Source organism: Rattus rattus, chromosome 5 (genome assembly GCF_011064425.1).
Source record: "Rattus rattus isolate New Zealand chromosome 5, Rrattus_CSIRO_v1, whole genome shotgun sequence".
Taxonomy (NCBI): Eukaryota; Metazoa; Chordata; class Mammalia; order Rodentia; family Muridae; genus Rattus; species Rattus rattus.
In genome coordinates this window covers 21,795,552-21,816,999 of record NC_046158.1, presented here as the reverse complement: position 1 = coordinate 21,816,999, position 21,448 = coordinate 21,795,552, and the positions used below count along the sequence as shown (strand labels likewise).

At 41.2% G+C, this 21,448-nt stretch overlaps 1 protein-coding gene across 1 annotated transcript in view; it reads right to left on the bottom strand.

The window, feature by feature from the left end:
* Positions 1–21,448, bottom strand: part of Arhgap15 (Rho GTPase activating protein 15) — a 617,921-nt gene that overhangs the window by 245,144 nt on the left and 351,329 nt on the right. Inside the window, exon 9 of the mRNA XM_032903250.1 lies at positions 6,069–6,191. Coding sequence (XP_032759141.1) covers positions 6,069–6,191 — 123 coding nt within the window. The remainder of the gene's footprint in view (positions 1–6,068; positions 6,192–21,448) is intronic.

Genomic DNA, 21,448 nt, shown 5'->3' with positions numbered 1-21,448 from the left:
TTAACTAATGAGACATTTCTTCAGCCTTTCTACTTCTTACTTAGCAGAAACCCGACAGTCCTACACACAGAAGACCCAAGTACAGTATTTCTAATTGCTACTAGAATTCTACTAGCCCTATCGAATATATGTCAAAAATCTGGATATAATACCAATGTGTTCTGTCAGGGCATGAGGCTTGGGGATCATTGGCAACAAGCTAAGTGTCATTTTGTTTAATATTTTCAATCCATTTTTAGCCAAACCCATTTATATAGCCCATGACTCTGGAGGAATGATGATGATGATGATGATGATGATGATGATGATGATGATGATGATGAAAATGTGTTCATTTGTGTGTATGATATACATTTATGTTATTCATATATACATGCATATGTTTGATATATGTTATACATGTGTATTATATATAAAATGAATATATAAAACAATATAATATATATGTATATATAACCTATATATATCCATAATGTATATAATAGTCTCAAATAATATTACATTCTGAATAATGTCTGGAAGAGAGGTCTTTTTGCATAAGAAAATAAATCCTTGAAAAAACAAGCAAATCAGCTTGTTCTGTTGGCTCGTCATCGTCGTTGTTCTCTAACTAGATATTTCCCTTTCTGGATCTCATTTTCTTTCATTGTCCTAAATTTGATCTGTTTTTAATATCTCACAAGACCTGTATCATTTCCTCCCTGGCTAACAGGCTGTTAAAAGACACAGGCTACCCAGGTGCATGGTTTCCTGAATTTCTCCAGTGCTCGTGGTGACCAGCATTTTCCTATTGAACGAAAGCTAGATATGTGGTACTCTATTACCAATACATTTACTCCTAAGAGCCTTTAAATAACAGAAACTGCCCAGGACCTATTAATGCAAAGGAACCAGGAAGCTTGTAGGCCAAGATAAAGAAGCTTAAGGTTGGCTATTAATTTTGGCTAATATTAAATCATGACATAGCTCACATGTAAGGATCACAGTTCAATTATGAGCCATAAAGAAGTTTGACGAAAAGAAGATTTATAAGATATTTTTAAGCACATTAGTGCATATTGTGGAAGCTGTGAAAGTGCTTCATGCCCAAGTAACGGCAGACCCACGCCCTAGTGTATAAATCCAATTGCAATTTTTCTCAGCCTATCAGTGAGAGGTGGCAAGGTTGAGCACGTCTCTGCTGAAAGCTACGTCAAACCGATGCTCAGATAAATATCTTCTTAAAGCCACAGCATGGCAATGAAGTTACTCTGTCATCTGTAAGTTCTGTAAACTTATTTAAAAATGCCTTCTTTACCTCTCTTAGTATTTACAGACACAACATGGGAGCATAGGACGGATGACCTGTATTTTCTGTGTCACTGGGAAATATTTCCCTATTTCTCAATATAAATGGCATATTTTACAAAATATTTTACTATGGTTTTTCACAGACATTTTCTTCTTTGACAAAAATCTCAAACAATCCATTGTGCTTGGGTAATTACTTAAATATCCCTGAAGTTATCTAAGGGGATGCTAGCGAATATAGTTGGGAAAGAAACGAGCTCAGGTCAACTTATAAATAAAGGTTCTGAACTAAAGAGAACCAACTGGACTAACCCAGTTCTCGCACACTTTGCTTGAAGCCGGTGTGCTCAGTATCTTTGCCTTCCTAAGAGAGTTGTCAGACGTTTGAGCAAAATGATTGATGTGATAGAAACACAATGAACAAATAAAGGACACGAAATGGAACGGATGACACTGAGAATGAAAGACGGTATTTTAAAATTAAAAAACCAAAAACCCCAGAGAAAAATTATAGTTTATGTCTTGGTATAAGTTAAAGGAAAAACATACCTACGTGCATTGTTCTCACCCAGTGACTAGGAGCGTCCTGAGTGCTAATGCTGCGTGTGACTACAGTAGAGTGAGCAGGGAAGTCTCACTCTTACAATGTGGGACAGAATGAGATTTACAGAAAGGAGAGAGAGGGGGGTGGAGGGGAGGGGAGGGAGAAGAGGAGGGGGAGGGGAAGGGAGAGAATGAACCAGAAGGCTGAGAGATGAAACTGAGAGTTCTTAAAGAACAGGAGAAAATTAAGATTGGAAAAACAGTTCATTCTGGTCATCTAATAGTGATGCAGAGAACTCCAACGAGGAATGGGTCGCACATGGGAGGAGTGTGTCACCATGCCAAGGAAAGAGCATTGGAGAATTGAAAGGCACCGTTATCCTTGGGATTAAGTGGTGAGTAGGATACATTAGATGAGCATTGCCACCTATATACATTATTTTGTTTATAAACCTTAAACACAGAATACCAATATGGGATTTTATTCTGAGGAAGAAAATAAGACACTCATTCTTGTATAAAAAAGCAAACAGTTATAAAAGCAGAACATTTAATTCTGTCTTATCCAAGCAGTGAAATTTTATACCCAAGGGAACTACTTGTACAACATGCGGGCATAGGTTGAGGGATAGACCTTAGTAATAAAGCTTGGACAGTATGAAGAAGGCTCTGGGTTTGATTCTGGGCAACACACACACACACACACACACACACACACACACACACCACAGCCTGCCCCTCACACACTACACACACACACACACAACACACACACACACACACACACACACACATCACACACACACACACACACACACACACACACACACACACACAGCACACACATACACACACACACACACACACCCACACACAAACACACACACAGACACACACACACACACACACACACACCCCACCCCACACCCACACACACACAACCCCACCCCACCAACACACCCAACCACACCCACCACACCCACACACACCACACACACACACACACCACACACACACACACAACCAAACCAAATAAAATGAAATCCTTGTTCTAATTGGTTGGTGGAAGTCTGAGATCTTTCAAAGCAAAGAAACAAACAAAACCAAATAGAGGTAGATATATTGGAGACTTTTTTTTTTAGATGATCAAGGTTTTGTGTGTTCTAAATGAGTTAATGATTTCTGTTCCATAGTAACAGAAAGGATGAGAATCAGAGGGAGTAATCATCAGGTTTCCAGGAGAGCAAACAGCGCAGAACAAAATCAGAAGGCACTGAAACTGGAAACAAACATTCCAAGACGGGGATCCTTTATGAATTCACAAGACATTTAGAGAAAACAAAAGCAAGGGTGGTAGACTAGAGCAGAGAGGCAGGTGTGAAAGTGTTTAATAAGATAAGACCCAAGATGGCAAGACAAAAAAAGAAGAGAACTCTTGTGAGAGGTATCTGCACAAAAAGTCGCAATAAAATCAGCGTGATTTTTAACTGGTGATACTTAACTTGGGAAGGAAGGACAGTAGCAATTGTGGAACCCATCAGCAATTGGCATTGGTTAGGAACTTTAAGAATGATAAAGGCATCACAACATTAAAGATACAAAACACATTGAGAGACTAGTCACTATTGAAGATTCAAAAGATATTGGCAAAATATTCTACACTCTCACAACAATGACAGAGGTACTGAGGCCAGCTCCAGAATGCCCCTGCACAGACAGCAGTGTTGCGCCCCTTTAAGAACAAAATGGTAGTGGAGTTAGAAACGTAGCTTAATAACACATGTTCTGAGTTCCTTCTGCTATCTTTAAATCTTTAAATAGATTTCATATACTAATAATTAAACATGAGGTAGTATGGTATTAATTTCACTTAGAGTCTGTCCATAGTAAGGTGAATAAAACCATTTTCTAAGCACATAGTTCTATTATTTTTATACCAGGAAATTTTGGTTATTCCTAAATAAAACAACAAAGGCCCGAACACCGAGTAACTGTTACCGTTCCTAAAATCTGTAAACCTATTTTCTATTCATGGGCATCAGTACTATTATTTGAAAGATTGCAATAGAACAACTTGGATGAAACTAGAGAGCTGTTCAATCCCATAAGTGAGTTGCAGTCATGTGTAAACACATCTACTGCCCTAAAATGCACCTCTCGCTCACAGTCTACATGTTGAACCGGATCAGTGTGTCCCGTGAGAAAGTCACTGTAGTAAACTCACACCTCTGAAAACAGCTCCTCCCCCTTTCTTTTCTTTTCTTTTTCTTTTTTTTTTCTTTTTTTCCCCCGGAGCTGGGGACCGAACCCAGGGCCTTGCGCTTGCTAGGCAAGCGCTCTACCACTGAGCTAAGTCCCCAACCCCAGCTCCTCCCCCTTTAGGTAAAGTGAAGGCATTTGGGCAGTTTCAGAGGTTAGCTGGTTGCTCGCCATTTTATATTTGCTATTACTATATTTTCCTCAAGAGCTCAACTAAAATTTTATAAATTGAAACCCCATCAAGTGGCCTTCTAGACAGAGATTTTGGCCTGTGCAGTCAGATCAGGGCTCAAAACCATAGACTTTGCATAAAGGGTTTGTGACTATGTGTGCTTTGTGGATACCATGCTGGAGGCCACAGTTTAGAAGGCACTGGACTTTCTGTCCTCACAGTGAGGATTGACTAATTTCAGAGCTCACTCCCCTCCACCTTTGGAAAACACTGAAAAATGGCGAGGGCCCTGAGTGGTCTGCACTGAGTCTGGAAAGCCACAAAGGAGGAAGCATACCTCACCTAACTCAGGCCACGAGCCTGCTGTCCACATCTAGAAGGTCAGTATAAAGAACAAGATACAAACACCCCCTTCTAAATGCAGTGCAGATTAATTTATAGAGATTATTAACACTCTAAATATTCTTCCCTTTGGAAGAGTTGTTTTGAACTGGTGAAATTAACCATTTAACTCTTCATCATTTATTCTACATACATTTTCTCAAGTGACTGAAAGTTTCAATTTTACTTTCCTTCCTCACTCTTGGCCTTAGCTATGATAAGAAATCGTGCTGAAGTGCTGAATTTGACTAGCTAGATACTTTTAAAAATTGGTTTAATGCCATTTATCCAGATGAAAAAAAAAATCTCAGCGAAAGTCTGTGAGAAAAGTTCATAGTTAAAATTGAAACAAGCCAGGAAGTGACTACATTTGCATAACTTGATCTGTATTTGGAAAAAAAAAAGATGCTACTGAAGACAACAATGGAAGCTTATCAAATCAAAATTACACATAGATTTTCCATAGCTCTGCTAATGAATACTGACTCATTGGTGAGCTTTGGTGGAGATGCAGTGGAGTTCTAGATAGGAAAACAGGCAAGCATCAGTTAGAAATAACTGCATTAGGATTGGCTGTATCCCTAGGCCCGTTAGAGAGGGCACTGGCAAGGCTAATTTGCTCACCTGATTGGAGCCAGATCAGATCAATCAATCAGATCGTGCCAGGAAACTAAGGTGTTCATTTTTACTGCAGTCGCAAAACAATTTTAAGCTTGGGAAACGTTGGCATTGTTTGGGATGCTAATGTATTTTCCATATCTCTTAAGGAGGCTGATAATTGGCACCCATCTTTCTAAAAACTGTAGGACAGAGTCAAGTGTAGAACTGGCTAAAGGATATTCAATGAATTTCATTAGACAGTATAAATATTCCCATTTAACCCAGCAAAGTCGAGGTTCAGGAAACTCACAACTTCTACAGTATCAAAAGAATGAACTGGACGACGCAATGTCCAAACACTTGGAACTGTCTTTCTAGTGTTAGTAGCATAGTTTAGGACTTTTATCTCTGCCTAAGATATCTTTACAGGGGTATCTCCTTATCTTGCTTTATACACCGTTGTCATCCTTAGGGGTCTCTGATTTTATTCTTAGCATTCTCTAAGACTCTGGTTTCAGTGACGAGACACCAGTATTTGAATCAGAAAACACTTGACAGTGAAAGGGGGCTACCGATATTACCTATGAAGGGACAACAAACATGAACGCACTGGCCCGTGGAAGCACGCTGGCATTCTCCCGGGCCATCCCCTAGGATCTCAGTTCTCCGCCCTTGATGCGGAAGCCAGGCCCTCTGAGGTTAACTCTGGATATTTCTTTTATAATTTCACACCGCCAATATCGTTTACTCAACGGTCATTTTTCTGGGCAACTATATTTTCCTCCCTTCCAGAGCAAGCTGCAACCATAACACTGCCTGGTACCTTTAATGATTCCCTTTTCTTGCAAAGTTTTCAGAGAAGGTCTTCGGGAGATGAACTTCTTCAGTCTGCTCTTCACGCGGTTCTTGTCACTTGTATCCGAAACGCTGTGGTGCAGTCGGAACACTGGGGAATAAAACCAAATCAGAGTTTTGTTTTGTTTTGTTTTGTTTTGTTTTGTGGGGGTGGGTAGGGCTTTGGTACATTTCTGATTATGATTATTACTTTGTGCAAAAACATACGGGAGACAGAAGTAGCAGAATGACTACCTGGCTCCTTCTATCTAGGTAGGGTGGAGGAGTAGAATTTCTCTATCTGGAGACATGTTGCTATTATTACCCAATATGCAAATGGAACAGGGCTAGCCACAACTCATTACTATGTCTACTTCCTTATGTTAAACATAGAAAACTTTCCTCTAGATAATTCCACTTCCTTGTATCCAGAAGCAAAATTAGAGTCAAAGAAAAATAATCCAAACTGGAGGAGTACTTTAGCTCTGTTAATTTCAGTGAACGTTGATTATGTGTATTTCTACGTGAAGGGGCGTTCTGGAGGTTTTGCATGCCCGATTACTTTTGCTACTCTTACTTTTATATTAACCTGTGCGATTACTCTTTTTTTCCCCTGATGCTGCCACTTCTTATTCAAATTTATAAAATTTGCCTCTGAAATTTCCACGTTCTTCTACTCCTCTGCCCCCGGATCTTAGTTCTATTTTCAGTTAAGCGAGTGTCAAATTCAGTTCTGAGCAGAAGCCTGCAGAACACATACTGATCATTACCCTCTGTACTATGGGCTGAGAATCCAGTGACCAGTGTAGCCCATGAGCTCTAGGCTTTCGCTGAGCCTAGAATTCAGCCATGTTCCCGGCTGGTATTATTAATTACTGATGGCAAGTTGACGTGTTTGTGGGAAAGCTCTGTTTCCAGCGTTTGGATGCAATTATCTGCAAAACTGTGAGGTCTGTTTCTTAAAATCTTGCCGGTTCTGAGTGTGAGAAATCCTGTAACCAGTTATGTAAAAGAATGTTTGCATCAGCCGTCCTCCTGCTTAGACCTCGGGCAGAGCAAACTTCAGTTGGCAAGACTAAGCCTCTCACCTCAAAATGAGGCACCCTGCTGGGAAGGCAGAAGGAGGTGTAGAGCCTGCCTATCTGGGAGTGGGGGAGAACGACGACGGAAGCAGTTTTATTTTTCAAACTAAATACAAAATTTTGTTGAGACCAGACATAGGGTGCTATATACAACTGAGAACAATGTTTGTCACTCAAAAAGACCATAATAGTTAATTTTACCTGAAATTGACAGGTTTCTACTCTTAGTTTTAGGCCCGGCAAGTGTTGCTGTTGTAGCTATAGAGAGATTTTTGCAGGACCTTGAGCAGTTTTCCAATTCCCTACCCAACACTTTTCCAGAAGTATCCGTTCCTCAAAGAAGGGCTAGCCAAAGCACTTCTAGGCATAGCCAATGTAGCTTGGAGGAAGGTGAAATTGTTACCGATCGAGAATTATTGCCTAAACCAATTGGGTCATTTATATGTTTATGTGGGACATCTGTATGTCTTGTCTCACCTCAAATCCCTGCATAGCCCATGACAGAGTGTCAAAAACTGTAAGACCAGGAAAGGTAATTTTCTTTACCCTTACCAAACTCATGAGCATGATGTGATTAGAAAAATCATTACAAATCAACACACACACACACACACACACACACACACACACACACACTCATACACACACACACACACACACATAAACACATGCTCACACACATTACAAATGCTACATTATGAGAATAATTATGCAGTGAGTTATATCCTTTCGGAACCCCCTAGGTATTCCAGAGAGACTATTCTTAATTAGAGAGATATATATGTATACTATATTGTTTTCAATACCACTATCTTGTTCCACATGTGAGCAATGTCTGTAAGGTGTGTTCGAGTGTAAGGGAGATGGAAATAGGTTTCTAAATGCTTTAACTTCTTTCCTTCTCACACAGCCCAACAGCATCCTGGGTAGGATTCCACAGTTTTTTAACAGAGAAAAAACTCCGAAGGTTCTCGTCAGGGTGACCTCCATGAGTGTCAGCTTCCATTTCCTGAAGCCGTAAACAATCATCCTTAGACAGCAAGTCACACTGCAAGGCCTCAACCATCATCGGTTTACTCCTTCTGTTCTGAGGGGAGTTATGAAGACATTGAGCTCAGTCGGAGACAGAAATATATAGCATACTTTTTATTAACCAAATAGCTTGAAAGAAAGTGCTATAAATACAAAGTAAAGATGTAAGAAATGCCTGGCCACGGAGACAGGTCCTTCACTGGACCCCGCAAACAGCAATATATATATATATATATATAGCCTTTGAATGCTGTGGCTTACAAATCTGATTTTAACAGCCAGACTTATAAAACAGTTTATGCTCTTCTGTTGTCGAGGGAGAAGAACTTGCCAAATTGTTCATTTTAAGTAAATACAACATAAGCAATTAAGGGGAGTAAAGTTTAAACACACGCCTGGGATAACCAGGACAGCTCGCTTCTGATCTCACTACTGATTCCCCAGAAACACTGCTCTTTCCCTTTTCCCACAGCACCCAGTGACCCCACACATACTTTTAGAAACTTGTAATCACACAGTGCAAATAAAAGGACACTTTACTGGAAAATACACAGTGTGGTACAATAATCCATCATTTATGAAAAATAGATTCAGCCTTTTCTTTTTCCTCAGAGATTTAACTGCTTTTTGAGGGTGAAACTTCCTGCAGTTTGAAGATTTATGTTAAGCCAATGAGCGGGTTTTTTTTTTTTCCGTTCCCATTTAAACATTTTATTTGAAAATGAAAAGAGCTGAAAGAGATATGGTTTGAATTCTAAAGCACTTAATCTGATTTACAGACGGGGACAGGAATTTCTCTTAATTCTATGTAGTGTCACCTCCGTGTGAGTTAGCTTGGTTGTTACTGGTGTACCAGGGTTTCTGCCGCTAGTGTACATTTCCTTTACGCCTTCCTCCTATTTTTCTACCGATGGAGATATCGCCTTTGAAGCCCAAATAGAATTTTTTTTAAATACCAAGACTCCTAAAGAAAAAACCAAACTATGTAATGTAATTCTCTTCACATAGAAGCAAATATCGCTACCTTTAGATGTGATTCGTAGCCACTTCAGAGATTTAATTGGTGCTAAGGCAGACAGACAGGCACTAGGATCCCGGACCTTGGAAGGTGTTAAGAGAGTGGCTTTCTCAAATGCTCTTCACTTAAGAGCATTATGTGTGGCAGTAGACATTAGCTCCACACACATCGTGTGCCCAGGCCGGCCGCTCGAGTGCTCACTGGTATCTCTTGTACATTTTTTTCCCACAGTAAAATAGAACTAGATGGAAGGGCCACACAGTGTGGATGACGGTCATCTATGACCATTCTATTGAGTGTATGGGAACCACAAAAGAAAACCCCAAATCTTCCAGAATCTAACAGTTTGGATAATATAATCCAGGATCGTGTATCTGCCAGAACTTTGCTTGCTTGGGACTTATTTTGAAATATTTCCTTTTCCTGCCAAACTGCTGTTCTCGCAGTATTCCCATGTCACAATTACATGTTTTCATTGTTATTTTTTTATATATATTTGGAAATTCTAGGAGAGTTAAGGCTTCAGAAATGTCACTAAAAGAGAGAAGAACTGTAACCCTTCAGGAACTCGGTTTTGAACAACTTTCAGTGCTATTCTCTCTCCTTTTACTAATGACATTTGGTGTGAAGCAGCCCCAGGTGTAGCTGGAGTCCTGCTAGCAGCCGGGAGTCACCGAGCACTTCAGTTTCCATTTGGTAGGACAAGAGGGCAAAGCTGGCAGGAGAGGCAAGTGCAGTCAGCTTGGCACCCTGTGGTATCCACAGGGAGTGATCCAGAAAGAAAAGCGAGAATAAGTTGAAGCCAAGCCTTTATCTTCAGAGGCCCTGAGGTACTTCCCAAGCCATCCCAAGGGCCTTGACTAGTGTGGTGTTGTCTCAACCCCAGTTTTCCAACACAACATCCTTGTATTTGGGATTATTTTGTATTGATACTTTTCCAAACTTTTCTTTAAATTTATTTTTCATTGGATATTTTCTGTGTTCGAATTTCAAATGTTATCCCCTTTCCCCTTCTCCTACTCCCTTCCCCCTCCCCATGCTTCTGTGAGGATGCTCCCACTCCTACCCACCCACTCCCACCTCAACATCCTGGCATTCCCCTAGAGTGGGGAAATGAGCCTTCATGAGACCAAGGGCTTCTCCTCCTATTGATGCCAGACAATGCCATCCTCTGCTACATATGCGGCTGGAGGAATGGGTCCCTCCATGTGTACTCTTTGGTTGGTGGTTTAGTCCCCAGGATCTCTGGGGGATCTGGTTGGTGGATATTGTTGTTCTTCCTATGGGGTTTAAACCCCTTCAACTCCTTCAGTCCTTTCTCTAACTCATCCATTGGGGTCCCCATGTTCAGTGTGATGGTTAGCTGCAAGCATCCTCATCTGTATCAGTAGGACTCTGGTAGAGCCTCTCAGTTTTCTAAACATCTCAAAAGCACATTACTCAAAATTGAAGGAAAAGAAAAAGTCCATTAAGTTTCTTTTCAGAGTTTGCCTGTTTCCGTGCAGGGCATACACACTTGGGCTAATGATGGCACTGGAATGGACACTGTCTTGTCCTCTCCAGCAGGTGGTTTTAGAGTATTAAATGTTATTTATTATGTTACAGTGAACAAAAGGAGGTTTAGGCTTAATATGTTGTTGGCCATGTAATATTTCCTTTTTCCACATGCTCAATATGAACAGAATTCATAATTTAAACGCCCAAGATACAGTCTGAGAAACCAAGGTATTGAAACTTTAGGTTGACTCCTTCAAATAACTCCTACAAATAACGATTAAATCTGGAAATAATTAGAAGATTTAACGCAGGGAGTTTGAGCAGCAGTACTTTAACCCCTTAAGTCCCACTTAGACACTGTAAAAATACAAGACGGGCGATTTGATTCGTAATGGAAGGGTTTCCATACATCATACATTCAGTACCCTTTTATGGAGAAGTGAGAGTTCATATAGTGAAGCTGTTTACTTTTAGAATCAATTTTCTAGCTAAATAGTCAAGTCTGAACCCACTTTTAAAATCTCAGTGTTATTAAAGAGCTGGGACTACTATAATTCAACCATATGTAAATTCCATGGGTACTTTTTCCAGGAATGTGTGAATCCATGTCTTCCTCCTCTAATGAGTTCATCGTCTGCGAATTACTCAGTGATGCAATGTGCAACCTTCTTTTCATGACAGATTTATCAAGCTTCTTCTTATGATCTAGAGCGTAAAAAGATATTTGTACCACTGGTTGAATTTATACTTCATTTCCAGAAGAACGAAAAGGAAGAAGAGAAAATAGAGTTCCGTAGCATCCATCTATTGGATATGTAGAGAAACACAACTTAGTTGTTCCCTAAAATAGCGTCAGCGACAGGGTAAGGTATGGGTCAGCTCATTAAAACATTCTTCTATCGACTAAATATTTTATCTTGACTCCTCATGAATTGACGTGGTGCCAGTAAACTATTCTGAACACAACTTCGATAAATTTGCTAATAAAGTGTGTGGTTACTGAGCTAAAACAGTGGCTGATTCTAAAGTTTTAATCATGGGGAAGATAGAGATAAAGAGACTAAGAGAGAGAAGAAAGGAGGGAAGGAGGTGAGGAGTAATAGAGACAGACAGACAGAGAGAGAGAGAGAGAGAGAGAGAGAGAGAGAGAGAGAGAGAGAGAGAGAGAGCGAGCCCATAAACTCATACAAAGAGCATTGTGCCGTAGAAACCTGTTATCTATGAGCAAAGGAGGTACATTAAAAGCAGGAGTGGGTACTCTCTCCATGATGGAAAATTGTCAGGGCCGATTGAAACAAGAAGGACCTGATAGGGAATGGGAACATGGGTTTCTAAAGAGCGAACACTGGCTCATGGAGTTGCAAGCATGATAACTAATAGCAAAGGAGAGTTCTGGGAACTTATCATCTAGACTCTTGAGAAAAAGTAAGAAGTGTTGCAAATTAAAAAAAATTTCTGGCAAAAGTTATTATTTATTTTAAGGCCAATCTGACCCGAAACTTAGAATGCACACTACTGAATGGGGAAGTATTTAAATCCTCTCTCAGCCTGCGTGCAAATTCACAGTGAGGGCCAACAGAATATAGCATGAGCACAGGCGAGCTTCCACATTCCTGAAAATGTATAGAGGTGTGTGTGTGTGTGTGTGTGTGTGTGTGTGTGTGTGTGTGTGTGTGTGTGTCTTTAAAACAGCTGTGGGGCAGAGTGACAAGACTGCACAGCTTCCTTTTAATTCTCAGAATTTCTGGCCTTGCAAATGCTACAATGTATCTTTAGAAAAGTTACAGCCATGCATTTTCAAGCATAAATTCTTTTTTGCAACTTATTTTTACTTTTATTTTCTCTCCACTAATTCATTTATTCACTTTACATCCCAACTGTAGCCTCCTATCCATCCAGTTTTCCCCTCACAAAGCCCCTTCCCTACCTCTCCCCTTCTCCTCTGAGAGGTAGGAGTCTGCCCTAGGGACCAACCCACCCTGGCACATCAAGTCACTGTAGGACTAGGCACATCTACTCATACTGAGGCCAGACAGGTCACCTTAGTTAGGGAACAGGATCTACAGGCAGGCAACACAGTCCCCCAACACCAACACACACACACGCACACGCACACGCACACGCACACGCACACGCACACGCACACGCACACACATACACATGTATGCATACACCATCACTATCAACACTACTACCCTCATATATGACAAGCATGGTGTGAGAAATGTCTTTAAATAATCATTAGATGAAATACTTTAAGTATTTGAGTTACACAGAAATTATGGGGCTGATGAGTATGCTTTGTGGGTAAGAAGCTTACCAGAGAAGCATCAGGACCTGAGTTAGCATCTCTAGTACCACATATTAACAAATATACAAGGCATATCCAAAGGAGAATAAAAGAAAAGTGTATAACATATGGTAGATAATATATATTTATGATACATACATATTTATATGCAGATATAGGTATAAGTATTGATACACACATATAGATAGATATAGATATAGATATAGATAGATATAGATATAGATATAGATAGATATAGATATAGTATTGACACACTTAGAGCTATCTTAATTTCAAATTTGGCTAGCCATTCTTCTTATCCTAGTATATTTATTACTAGGATAATGACCAATGATTTTGGAGTACTTGTTACATGCCAAGGAATTTTCTAAGAAAAGTGTGTCATATTTAATCGTTATAACTTTCCAGTGTGGTAGGTTTTATCCTGTTGACTGTTCACTCTTCTTTTAGAATCTGAAGTTCTGAGAGTTACATTATGTAACAGGTGAGGAACAGAGCCAGAATACAGTGAGTCCTAATCCAGTGTCCCCACTTTCCAGCATATTACTCGATATCTAAATGACATAAAAATGTCAGTATTCCTTTTTTTTGCCTTTATTCAGTACTTCCAATATAACGTTTTCAATGGTCCACTTTGTAGGGACTGTTACAGATCCCAGAGCAGGGTAGTGTATTACTGCAGGCCCGAGAGGGACGTGGACGGCCTTAAGTGAGATGACTGACGACTGACTCATGGGACAGCAAATGAGCTAATGGAAGGCTGATCTAGGCACTGCCAATCTTAACCATTGAGGATGGCCTGCGGTGGTGTAATCACTCTGACATTGGAAGCAGCATGTAGCAGAAAGGCTCCACACTCATAAGAGAATCACTTAACTATTCGCCCAGCAGCTGTAGGGGGCAAGAAAATACTGAATACCATGAAGGAGATGTAGATAAAGACCGGGGCTCCTTTACAGCATGAGTAGCCATCAATCTCACCTGATTTCTCAGCTCTAGTCTACATGTTACACATGGTTTTCCCAAGACTGACATATTTACACACTTAACCAACAGTGTTGGGAAACACATCCCCTTTGCAACCTCGACGTTCTTCTTAACTCTTGTCAGGATATCTCACTTTTTTCTCTGTCCAGTCACAGAGATGTGATTTACTTTATCCATGATCGCTTTGCGGGAGGAGTTTTTGAGTTACAGAGAGCACTTAATGGGAAAGAATGTAAGAACTATAATAGCTTTTTTCCCAATCCTTGACATTCTTTCTTTAAACAACAACAACCAATTGTGACCCTTTCTCTCTCTTTAGAATACTGTAACATTTCGACAGGTCATGTAACATGGCGTATTTATTTAAACCCTGCAAGAGTTCTGCGTCTCCATGTCCTTCTTTGTTAAATGAGATTAATAATATCTACAACAGACTGCTGTGCAGGGGAAATGCTCCGTGAGAAGTAGAAATCAGAACAGGAAGTGTGTGTTAAGCATTCCATCTAGGCTAGCAATCGTTACTCTTAAGGTTTGTGTCCAAAGCAGTCAGCCCTGTGCCCATAATCAGCATTAAGCCCAACAGGGGTGAAACTCCCCCTCCTCATCCTTCAGCCAAGCACCAAATATCAGCAGTTACTAAGCATTCACTATCTATCTAATATCATTAGAACTTACTCTTGGCTGCTGCATCTTTATATACACATTTATCTATGTATACGCACATCTATTTTTATGTACAGGAGTATTTGTTTGTATACCTTTAAAACAAACTGTCCTTTACCACCCAATTAAAGAAACATCTTGCATGCAACTCCCAGAGTTACCTGTGATTAATATCTGCCAGGTAGACTGGATTTTCAAGACGTCGAGCATGTGTTAAAACGATTGTGTTCCGAAGCACTATCTGTTAAAGACTTTCTGAACTGTGACAGGGGATATTGACAGTGCTTGTCAGACTAAACCACTATTGATTGGCTCACATCATGTGTATAGCAAAACCAATTTCTTTCAAGTGCCTCTTTCTAACCAAAATACATTATTGCAGCCTTCCTCTCTGTTTATTACAACACCCAAGCTCATCGTATGGAGCACATCCAGCAAAAGGCTTTCCCGACAAGCGAGGCAGCAGACACAGCACAGAGAAGTGAAGGCACTTAGTAATCCAAACACTCATGCATTGCAAGTTGCTATTCATTTTGAAAATATTGATTCCTTGCAGTCTTTGTTTTCATTTTACAATCCTCGTGAATAGGGAACAATCATAGGACTAAGAGTGCTTTGCTGTTATTTACTGCTCTGTGGCTCTCACGGTCTCTCCTACTGAAAGAAACTATTCCAAGCATTGTGTATATGTTAAACTTGTGGGAAAGAACGTGTTTATGTTTGGAGGTCTCTGCTCTCCTGCTGATAAACACACATAACCCTAAACACTCAGGGCATGTGCATACCACACACACACACACACACACACACACACACACACACACACACAGAGAGAGAGAGAGAGAGAGAGAGAGAGAGAGAGAGAGAGGAGGGGGGGAGGTGTGTGTGTGTCTTTTCCCAAACTTTAGGCTATTTTCTTTACTTAGCGATTTAGGCCAACTTTGGACATGTGCTACATGTTGTACAGTTTTGCTGTGAACTTGAATTTGCATTGTACCTCTTCCCCCAGGAGAGAACATTTCTTGTGGAAACAATACTGTTCTGTAGCAAAACTCAGTTCTCATAATACCCCTGTGAATGGGGAAAATTCCATCTTTTTTTCCTTTACTAGAAAATAGAATCATTAAAAAAAAATCCCCAAATGACTTATCCACAAGCAGGGTCTGATGCCAGCATGTCTTTGCGGAGTATAAAAGAGTGACCCCAACCCAAAGACCTTTCAGTATCAGTTTTACCAGGTAAGCAACGGCTGGGGAAAGCCAAGCCGGCCATTCCTAAGTTTCTAGGATAATTCTCAGAGTATTTTCCAAATTGCTGTCCCTGTATGACTTAACTCCGATGATGAAAACAGCATAGACTTTCACTAACCCTGCAAACACTTTAATTAATCTGGTCAGCTGCCGCCAGCTTTCTCCTAGCCAAATGTGCCTAGAGATTATAGAAAACACACACACACCCCTAGACGACCGACAAATTCTAGTCTAAAATCATCTTTCAAAAAGCCCCTTCTTGGAAAGCCACCGAGTTCCCGGGCCCAGTTTGCACATTCTGGATGGGATCTGGGCTGAGATAAGAATTCTTTATGTCTTGCCTGCAGCTCCAGACCATGTTGTAGGGCAATGGCCGCTCTGCCCTGCCTCCTTCACCCTTCCAGGTGGCCTTCTCACCCCCACATTCCCGAGCGCTGAGACCGGCGCCTGGCCTGGGTTTGCTCTCTTGGCTGGCTCGTCCTGCCTGTGCAATGACTGTAAGCGTGGCAACCTCCCGTGTCTGCTTGGTGATATCAGGGATGGGAAAATGTCAGGCCAGACACAGCCTCTCAGAAAGAAGTGTTTGGGGGGACAGAACCCTCTATTATTTGAAGAATTATTTTGACATAAGCGTCAAGCTATTTGCTCCAAAATGTGCGTGCAAAGCACTGTTGCCCACCCCCACAGGAAGTGTATTGAAAATGCATGCGAAGGGTGCGTCGGGCATATCTGAGGACACAGTGTGTAGTCTACGGCTAAGTGATCAGGGATAGCAGCATAGTTTGTCCTTACAAATGCTGACAGACAGCTGCAGTTTGCAGCTGGCAGGGAGCTTACGCTCGCTAAACAAAGATCTAGCTGGAGCCTGGTGAATACTTGGCTGTAGCGTAGTCATCATAATTCATAACATACATTTCTAAAGGAGAATTCAGAACCTAAGAAAGAGCCCAGAAAGACTCCTGTCATTTTGTCGCTTGCTGTGATCCGGATGCATGTTGCTTTGAGGCTATTTTGAAACCCCTCACGGTCCTGTAGAGAGAGACCTGGGTCACCAGACCTGTCCCAAGTTAAACTACTACCACTCTTTCAGGTTCCCGCAGCAAAGGTTACACCAAATATTCTATTCGTTTTTTTTTTTCCCCAAAAGAGTCAATTCTCTCTCTCTCTCTCTCTCTCTCTCTCTCTCTCTCTCTCTCTCTCTCTCTCTCTCTCTCCTCTCGCTCTCTCTCTCTCTCTCTCTCCTCTCTCTCTCTCTCTCTCTCTCTCTCTCTCTCTCTCTCTCTCTCTCTCTCTCTCTCTCCTCGCTCTCCCTCTCTCTCTCTCTCTCTCTCCTCTCGCTCTCTCTCTTCGCTCTCTCTCTCTTCCTCTCTCGCTCTCTCACTCTCTCTAAGCTCTCCAACTTCTCCTCTTTCCCTCTCCCCTACCCTCTTTCTTTGATTTTTAAAAACACCAGAAAATCAGAAAACCTCATTATTTTGGGCACAGTTCAGGTTGATGTCTCAGAAACATGAAATATTAAATCTGGGGGGAAAAACTGAAAAGAACAAAGTGTAAGTGTCCCCAGTTTTGGGGATGAGGAAAGACTCAATTGTGAAGTCACTTGCCCAAGGCAACAAAGGAAGAAACAGAGCAAAGCTGGAATCCAAACTTCTTAACCATCATTTCTGGTTCCTTTGTCAGCACCTCCTTTTGCCTCTTTAATCCCAGATTGACTTTATTAGAAAAATTGTTCTTAAATCCAGAAGAATGTTCAAGGGAGCCTTTTCGGCTGCTTGAGGCGCCCACTGCTGGCCCAGTGTTTCCAGTGACTGGGATTTAACTCCAAATGCAACAAATGCCATCAGTTGTTTTAGTCTCTGTATTCACAATTGGAGAGTTTTGAATATAATATGGAAATATATTGAAATTTATATGCATAATTATGCATAATAATATGAAAAATACATGCCCAAGGGGGGGATTACAGTAGCCTTTCTTTGACATGCAACGATGCTAAGTGTTTGGCTGTGATTCTTTTCTCCAACTTTTTGGTAACCTGAAATCTGCAATAGATTATTCTTATTATTTGGGGTTTTCAGCCTTCCCTTTCCCTGGGGGACAGAGAGCTGTGTTGCCGAATGCCAGGACACCCCTCCAGATGCAGATGTCACCGAGAAGGGCTGCGTGGATATCCTTTCCATGTGTTTCTGCCTAAGCTGGGAGGGGATGGAGAGGATTGAGCTGCGGATGGGAAAATGTGCCGCGCCAAGTCCCAACCTCTCTGAAATTCCAGCTTTTGGACGTGAACAGGCCGTGATTGTGGTCCATCACAAGCTTGTTCGCTCTTGACAAAATGAAACTTATGGTCCCAAGGAAAAGAGAAAAAAAACCTTCTTGAGACATTAAGTGCCTCTTATATAAAATAACACGGCAACGGCTCAAGACCTGAGGAGTTAGAAATGTGCAGATTGAATGACTTTAAAATACACATAGGTTTCGAAGCAAAAGAAAAATGCACTTAAGAAGAAAGTATTTTGACTTATTTCTAAAATATGGCTGGAAACATTAAGCAAACTTAAAATGAGGCTGCACCACATTCTCATTTTGACTTAAAGATCTACTTTAAATAACGCAACAGATGTAGTCATCAGCGTGGATTCCTAACACGGACGTTATGAATGGCGAGGAAGACAGGGTGAGCCTTGGGTAATAAAAGAACTACTGTTATTGCTAGACCTTAATCCCTCAGACTCTCAAAGTAGAGGCAAAGGAGTACAAGAGATTTATTCTGGCAGGGTCCTACTCCCATCCCAGGTTTTTGTAGCAGTGAGAAATACCCATCAAGAAATATCTCCCCCAGTTAGCCAACGAAGTACAAGTTTAGCTGTTTGCACTCTACGGCACAGATGAAAAATTAAAAAGCCACCTGCATGAGAAGCAGTCCCAGTCACAGACAGGTGCTGGCTCACAAGGAAAGTAGGGCCAGAGTTGGGCATCATGGGTGGCCCTCGCAAAGGAAAACCTGTGGATTGCTGTATCGTGAGGAAATGGTCAGCTGAGAATTGTTCTAAGTCACCTGGCAGTTTGGCGGAAATATTTCTTCCGCCAGGTTTGTTGCTATGTAAAATAAGCTGCCCTTGGAATACTATTGCAGTTGAGGCAGAGGGAGGCGAGAGGGTTTTCTCCTGCTGCAGTTGAGAGTTTAATGTCACTCTCCACACTCCCATCATGCCTGGATCATAGTTTGTGCTTATTGAAAAAACAACCTGGGCCTGATGTGTAGAAGAGAGCACATATCTCTTTGTTTTGGGATCTGGCTTTGAATTCTGATTCTGTTACCAGGGCAGTGCATGGATCAGTGTCCCTGGATTCCAATATCTTCATCAGCATAATGTTGGGGGCGGAGTCTTGGTGCTGTATTGCAATGAATGAATAATGTTGTATACGGTAGACATGAGGAAGACAATGTCATATCCTATTCCTTCATTCTTTGTCACTGTCATCATTAACATCCAGCTTGCTACAGAAGCTATACCATTAGACTGAAATGGGACTGGTCTTTGAGTTTCAGAGACTGACAATGAAACATCATCTAAAGTGTCTAAACCAAAAGAGGACATGGGGTACTTTAAGAAACTCAGAATCAGTACATAGAACTTAAAGATTAAGCATATCACTAACAATTATGAGTAAAAGTCAATGTTCATTTTATCTAAAGAGAGCTCTGGGGATGGTTGTTGAGATATAACACATCCTAATACAGTGCATACCCAAATCTCCAACTGACAAGTGAGAATTTCTTGCAACTTTGGCAGAGAATTAGTGTATTGCTGAAGTGGATATGCTGAGGTGGCTGCACGGCAACCATGACTATGCCAACTATTCCGCTAATAACAATGGAAAAATTCGTAAAGTTTTAAAGTTTATATTTTATAATAAATCTTATGTCTATCTAGTCAGAAATGGCAGGTTATCTGCTCTGATAAATATGGCAGCCATGTGACCTTATATAGCGACACATGGCATTGACTTTATATTCGAAGAACTTCCATGCCTTAGAGTTGTCTTAGGGTACAAAAACTGCATGCTTGAGTCATGGTAACTAAAATATATTTTATAATTGAAATCTTTCGTGAATTTTTTGGGGGGGGGATCACTGTATAAGATGTTTGACGTACGAACGTAAAAATTGGAGTTTAGAACCCTAGAGACAACAGACTCGGTAGTGCACATTTGTGATACTAGCATGCATCCACCAGAGAGAGAGAGAGAGAGAGAGAGAGAGAAAGAGAGAGAGAGAGAGAGAGAGAGAGAAGCAGAAGCATTACTAGGAGCTTATGATACAGCAAGCCTGGAGAGTGGCAATGAATAAAAGAGACCCTGTTTCAAACAGGAATGAAAGTCAGGACTGACACCCGAGGTTGTCCTCTGACCTCTACACTATGAGTAGTACGAATATGTTCAAAACCACATACCTGTAAATACACACACACACACACACACACACACACACACACACACACACACACACACTAAAATGGAAATGGGGGCTAGAGAAATGTCTCTCAGGGTCAGGGGAGAGGGCTATTGTGACAGAGGACTGGAGTTGGGTTTTCAGCACACCAACCATCTGCAAGTCCAGCCCCTGGGATCCAGGGCCATCTTCTAGCCTCAGCATGCACTCCCTCATTTGTATATGCACGCACATTCATACGTTATGAAATAAAGTGAATATTTAAAATATAAAAATAAAGTTGAGCTTATTCTTAAAAAAGGATCCTTAATTCTTGACGAAACGCAGATAAACATGAAATCTGGGGTGCTCTGCAGTCCAGGGGAGCTGGGTTGGAGTTAGACTGGGGGGCGATGTGATAGGTTCATGGGTAGAAGACTTTTGCTTTGCAACTGCAGGAGGTAGAGGAATATTCACAACCTTCCAGCTTGATTAGTTAGGTCTGACCAGTAGACCGAAAGGAGCATCTTAAATCCCGCTTCTGTACCCTTAGATGGAATTGGTTGGTTGTACTAACAGTCAGAACTCACTTCTGCTCTAAACATATTGACTCTATTGCTCTTCCTGAGCACATCCTGCCTGTACCCTCTCTGCCTGCTGCTCTCTAACCACAGCATCCTTCATTAGACACAGAGCCAGGGTTCACACTCCCTCCAGTCCCAGCCCAAGCACTGTTTCTCATAGGCTCCCTCTTTACTTAAAACTGTAAGTTTACCAACCAGAGCTTCCAGGGACTAAGCCACTACCCAAAGACTATACATGGACTCACCCTGGGCTCCAACCTCATAGGTAGCAATGAATATCCTAGTAAGAGCACCAGTGGAAGGGGAAGCCCTGGGTCCTGCTAAGACTGAACACCCAGTGAATGTGATTGATGGGGGAAGGGTGGTAATGGGGGAGGGTGGGGGGGAACACCCATATACAAGGAGGGGGGAGGTGTTAGGGGATGTTGGCCGGAAACCGGGAAAGGGAATGACAATTGAAATGTAAATAAGAAATACTCAAGTTAATAAAGATAAAAAAAAAAACTATAAGTT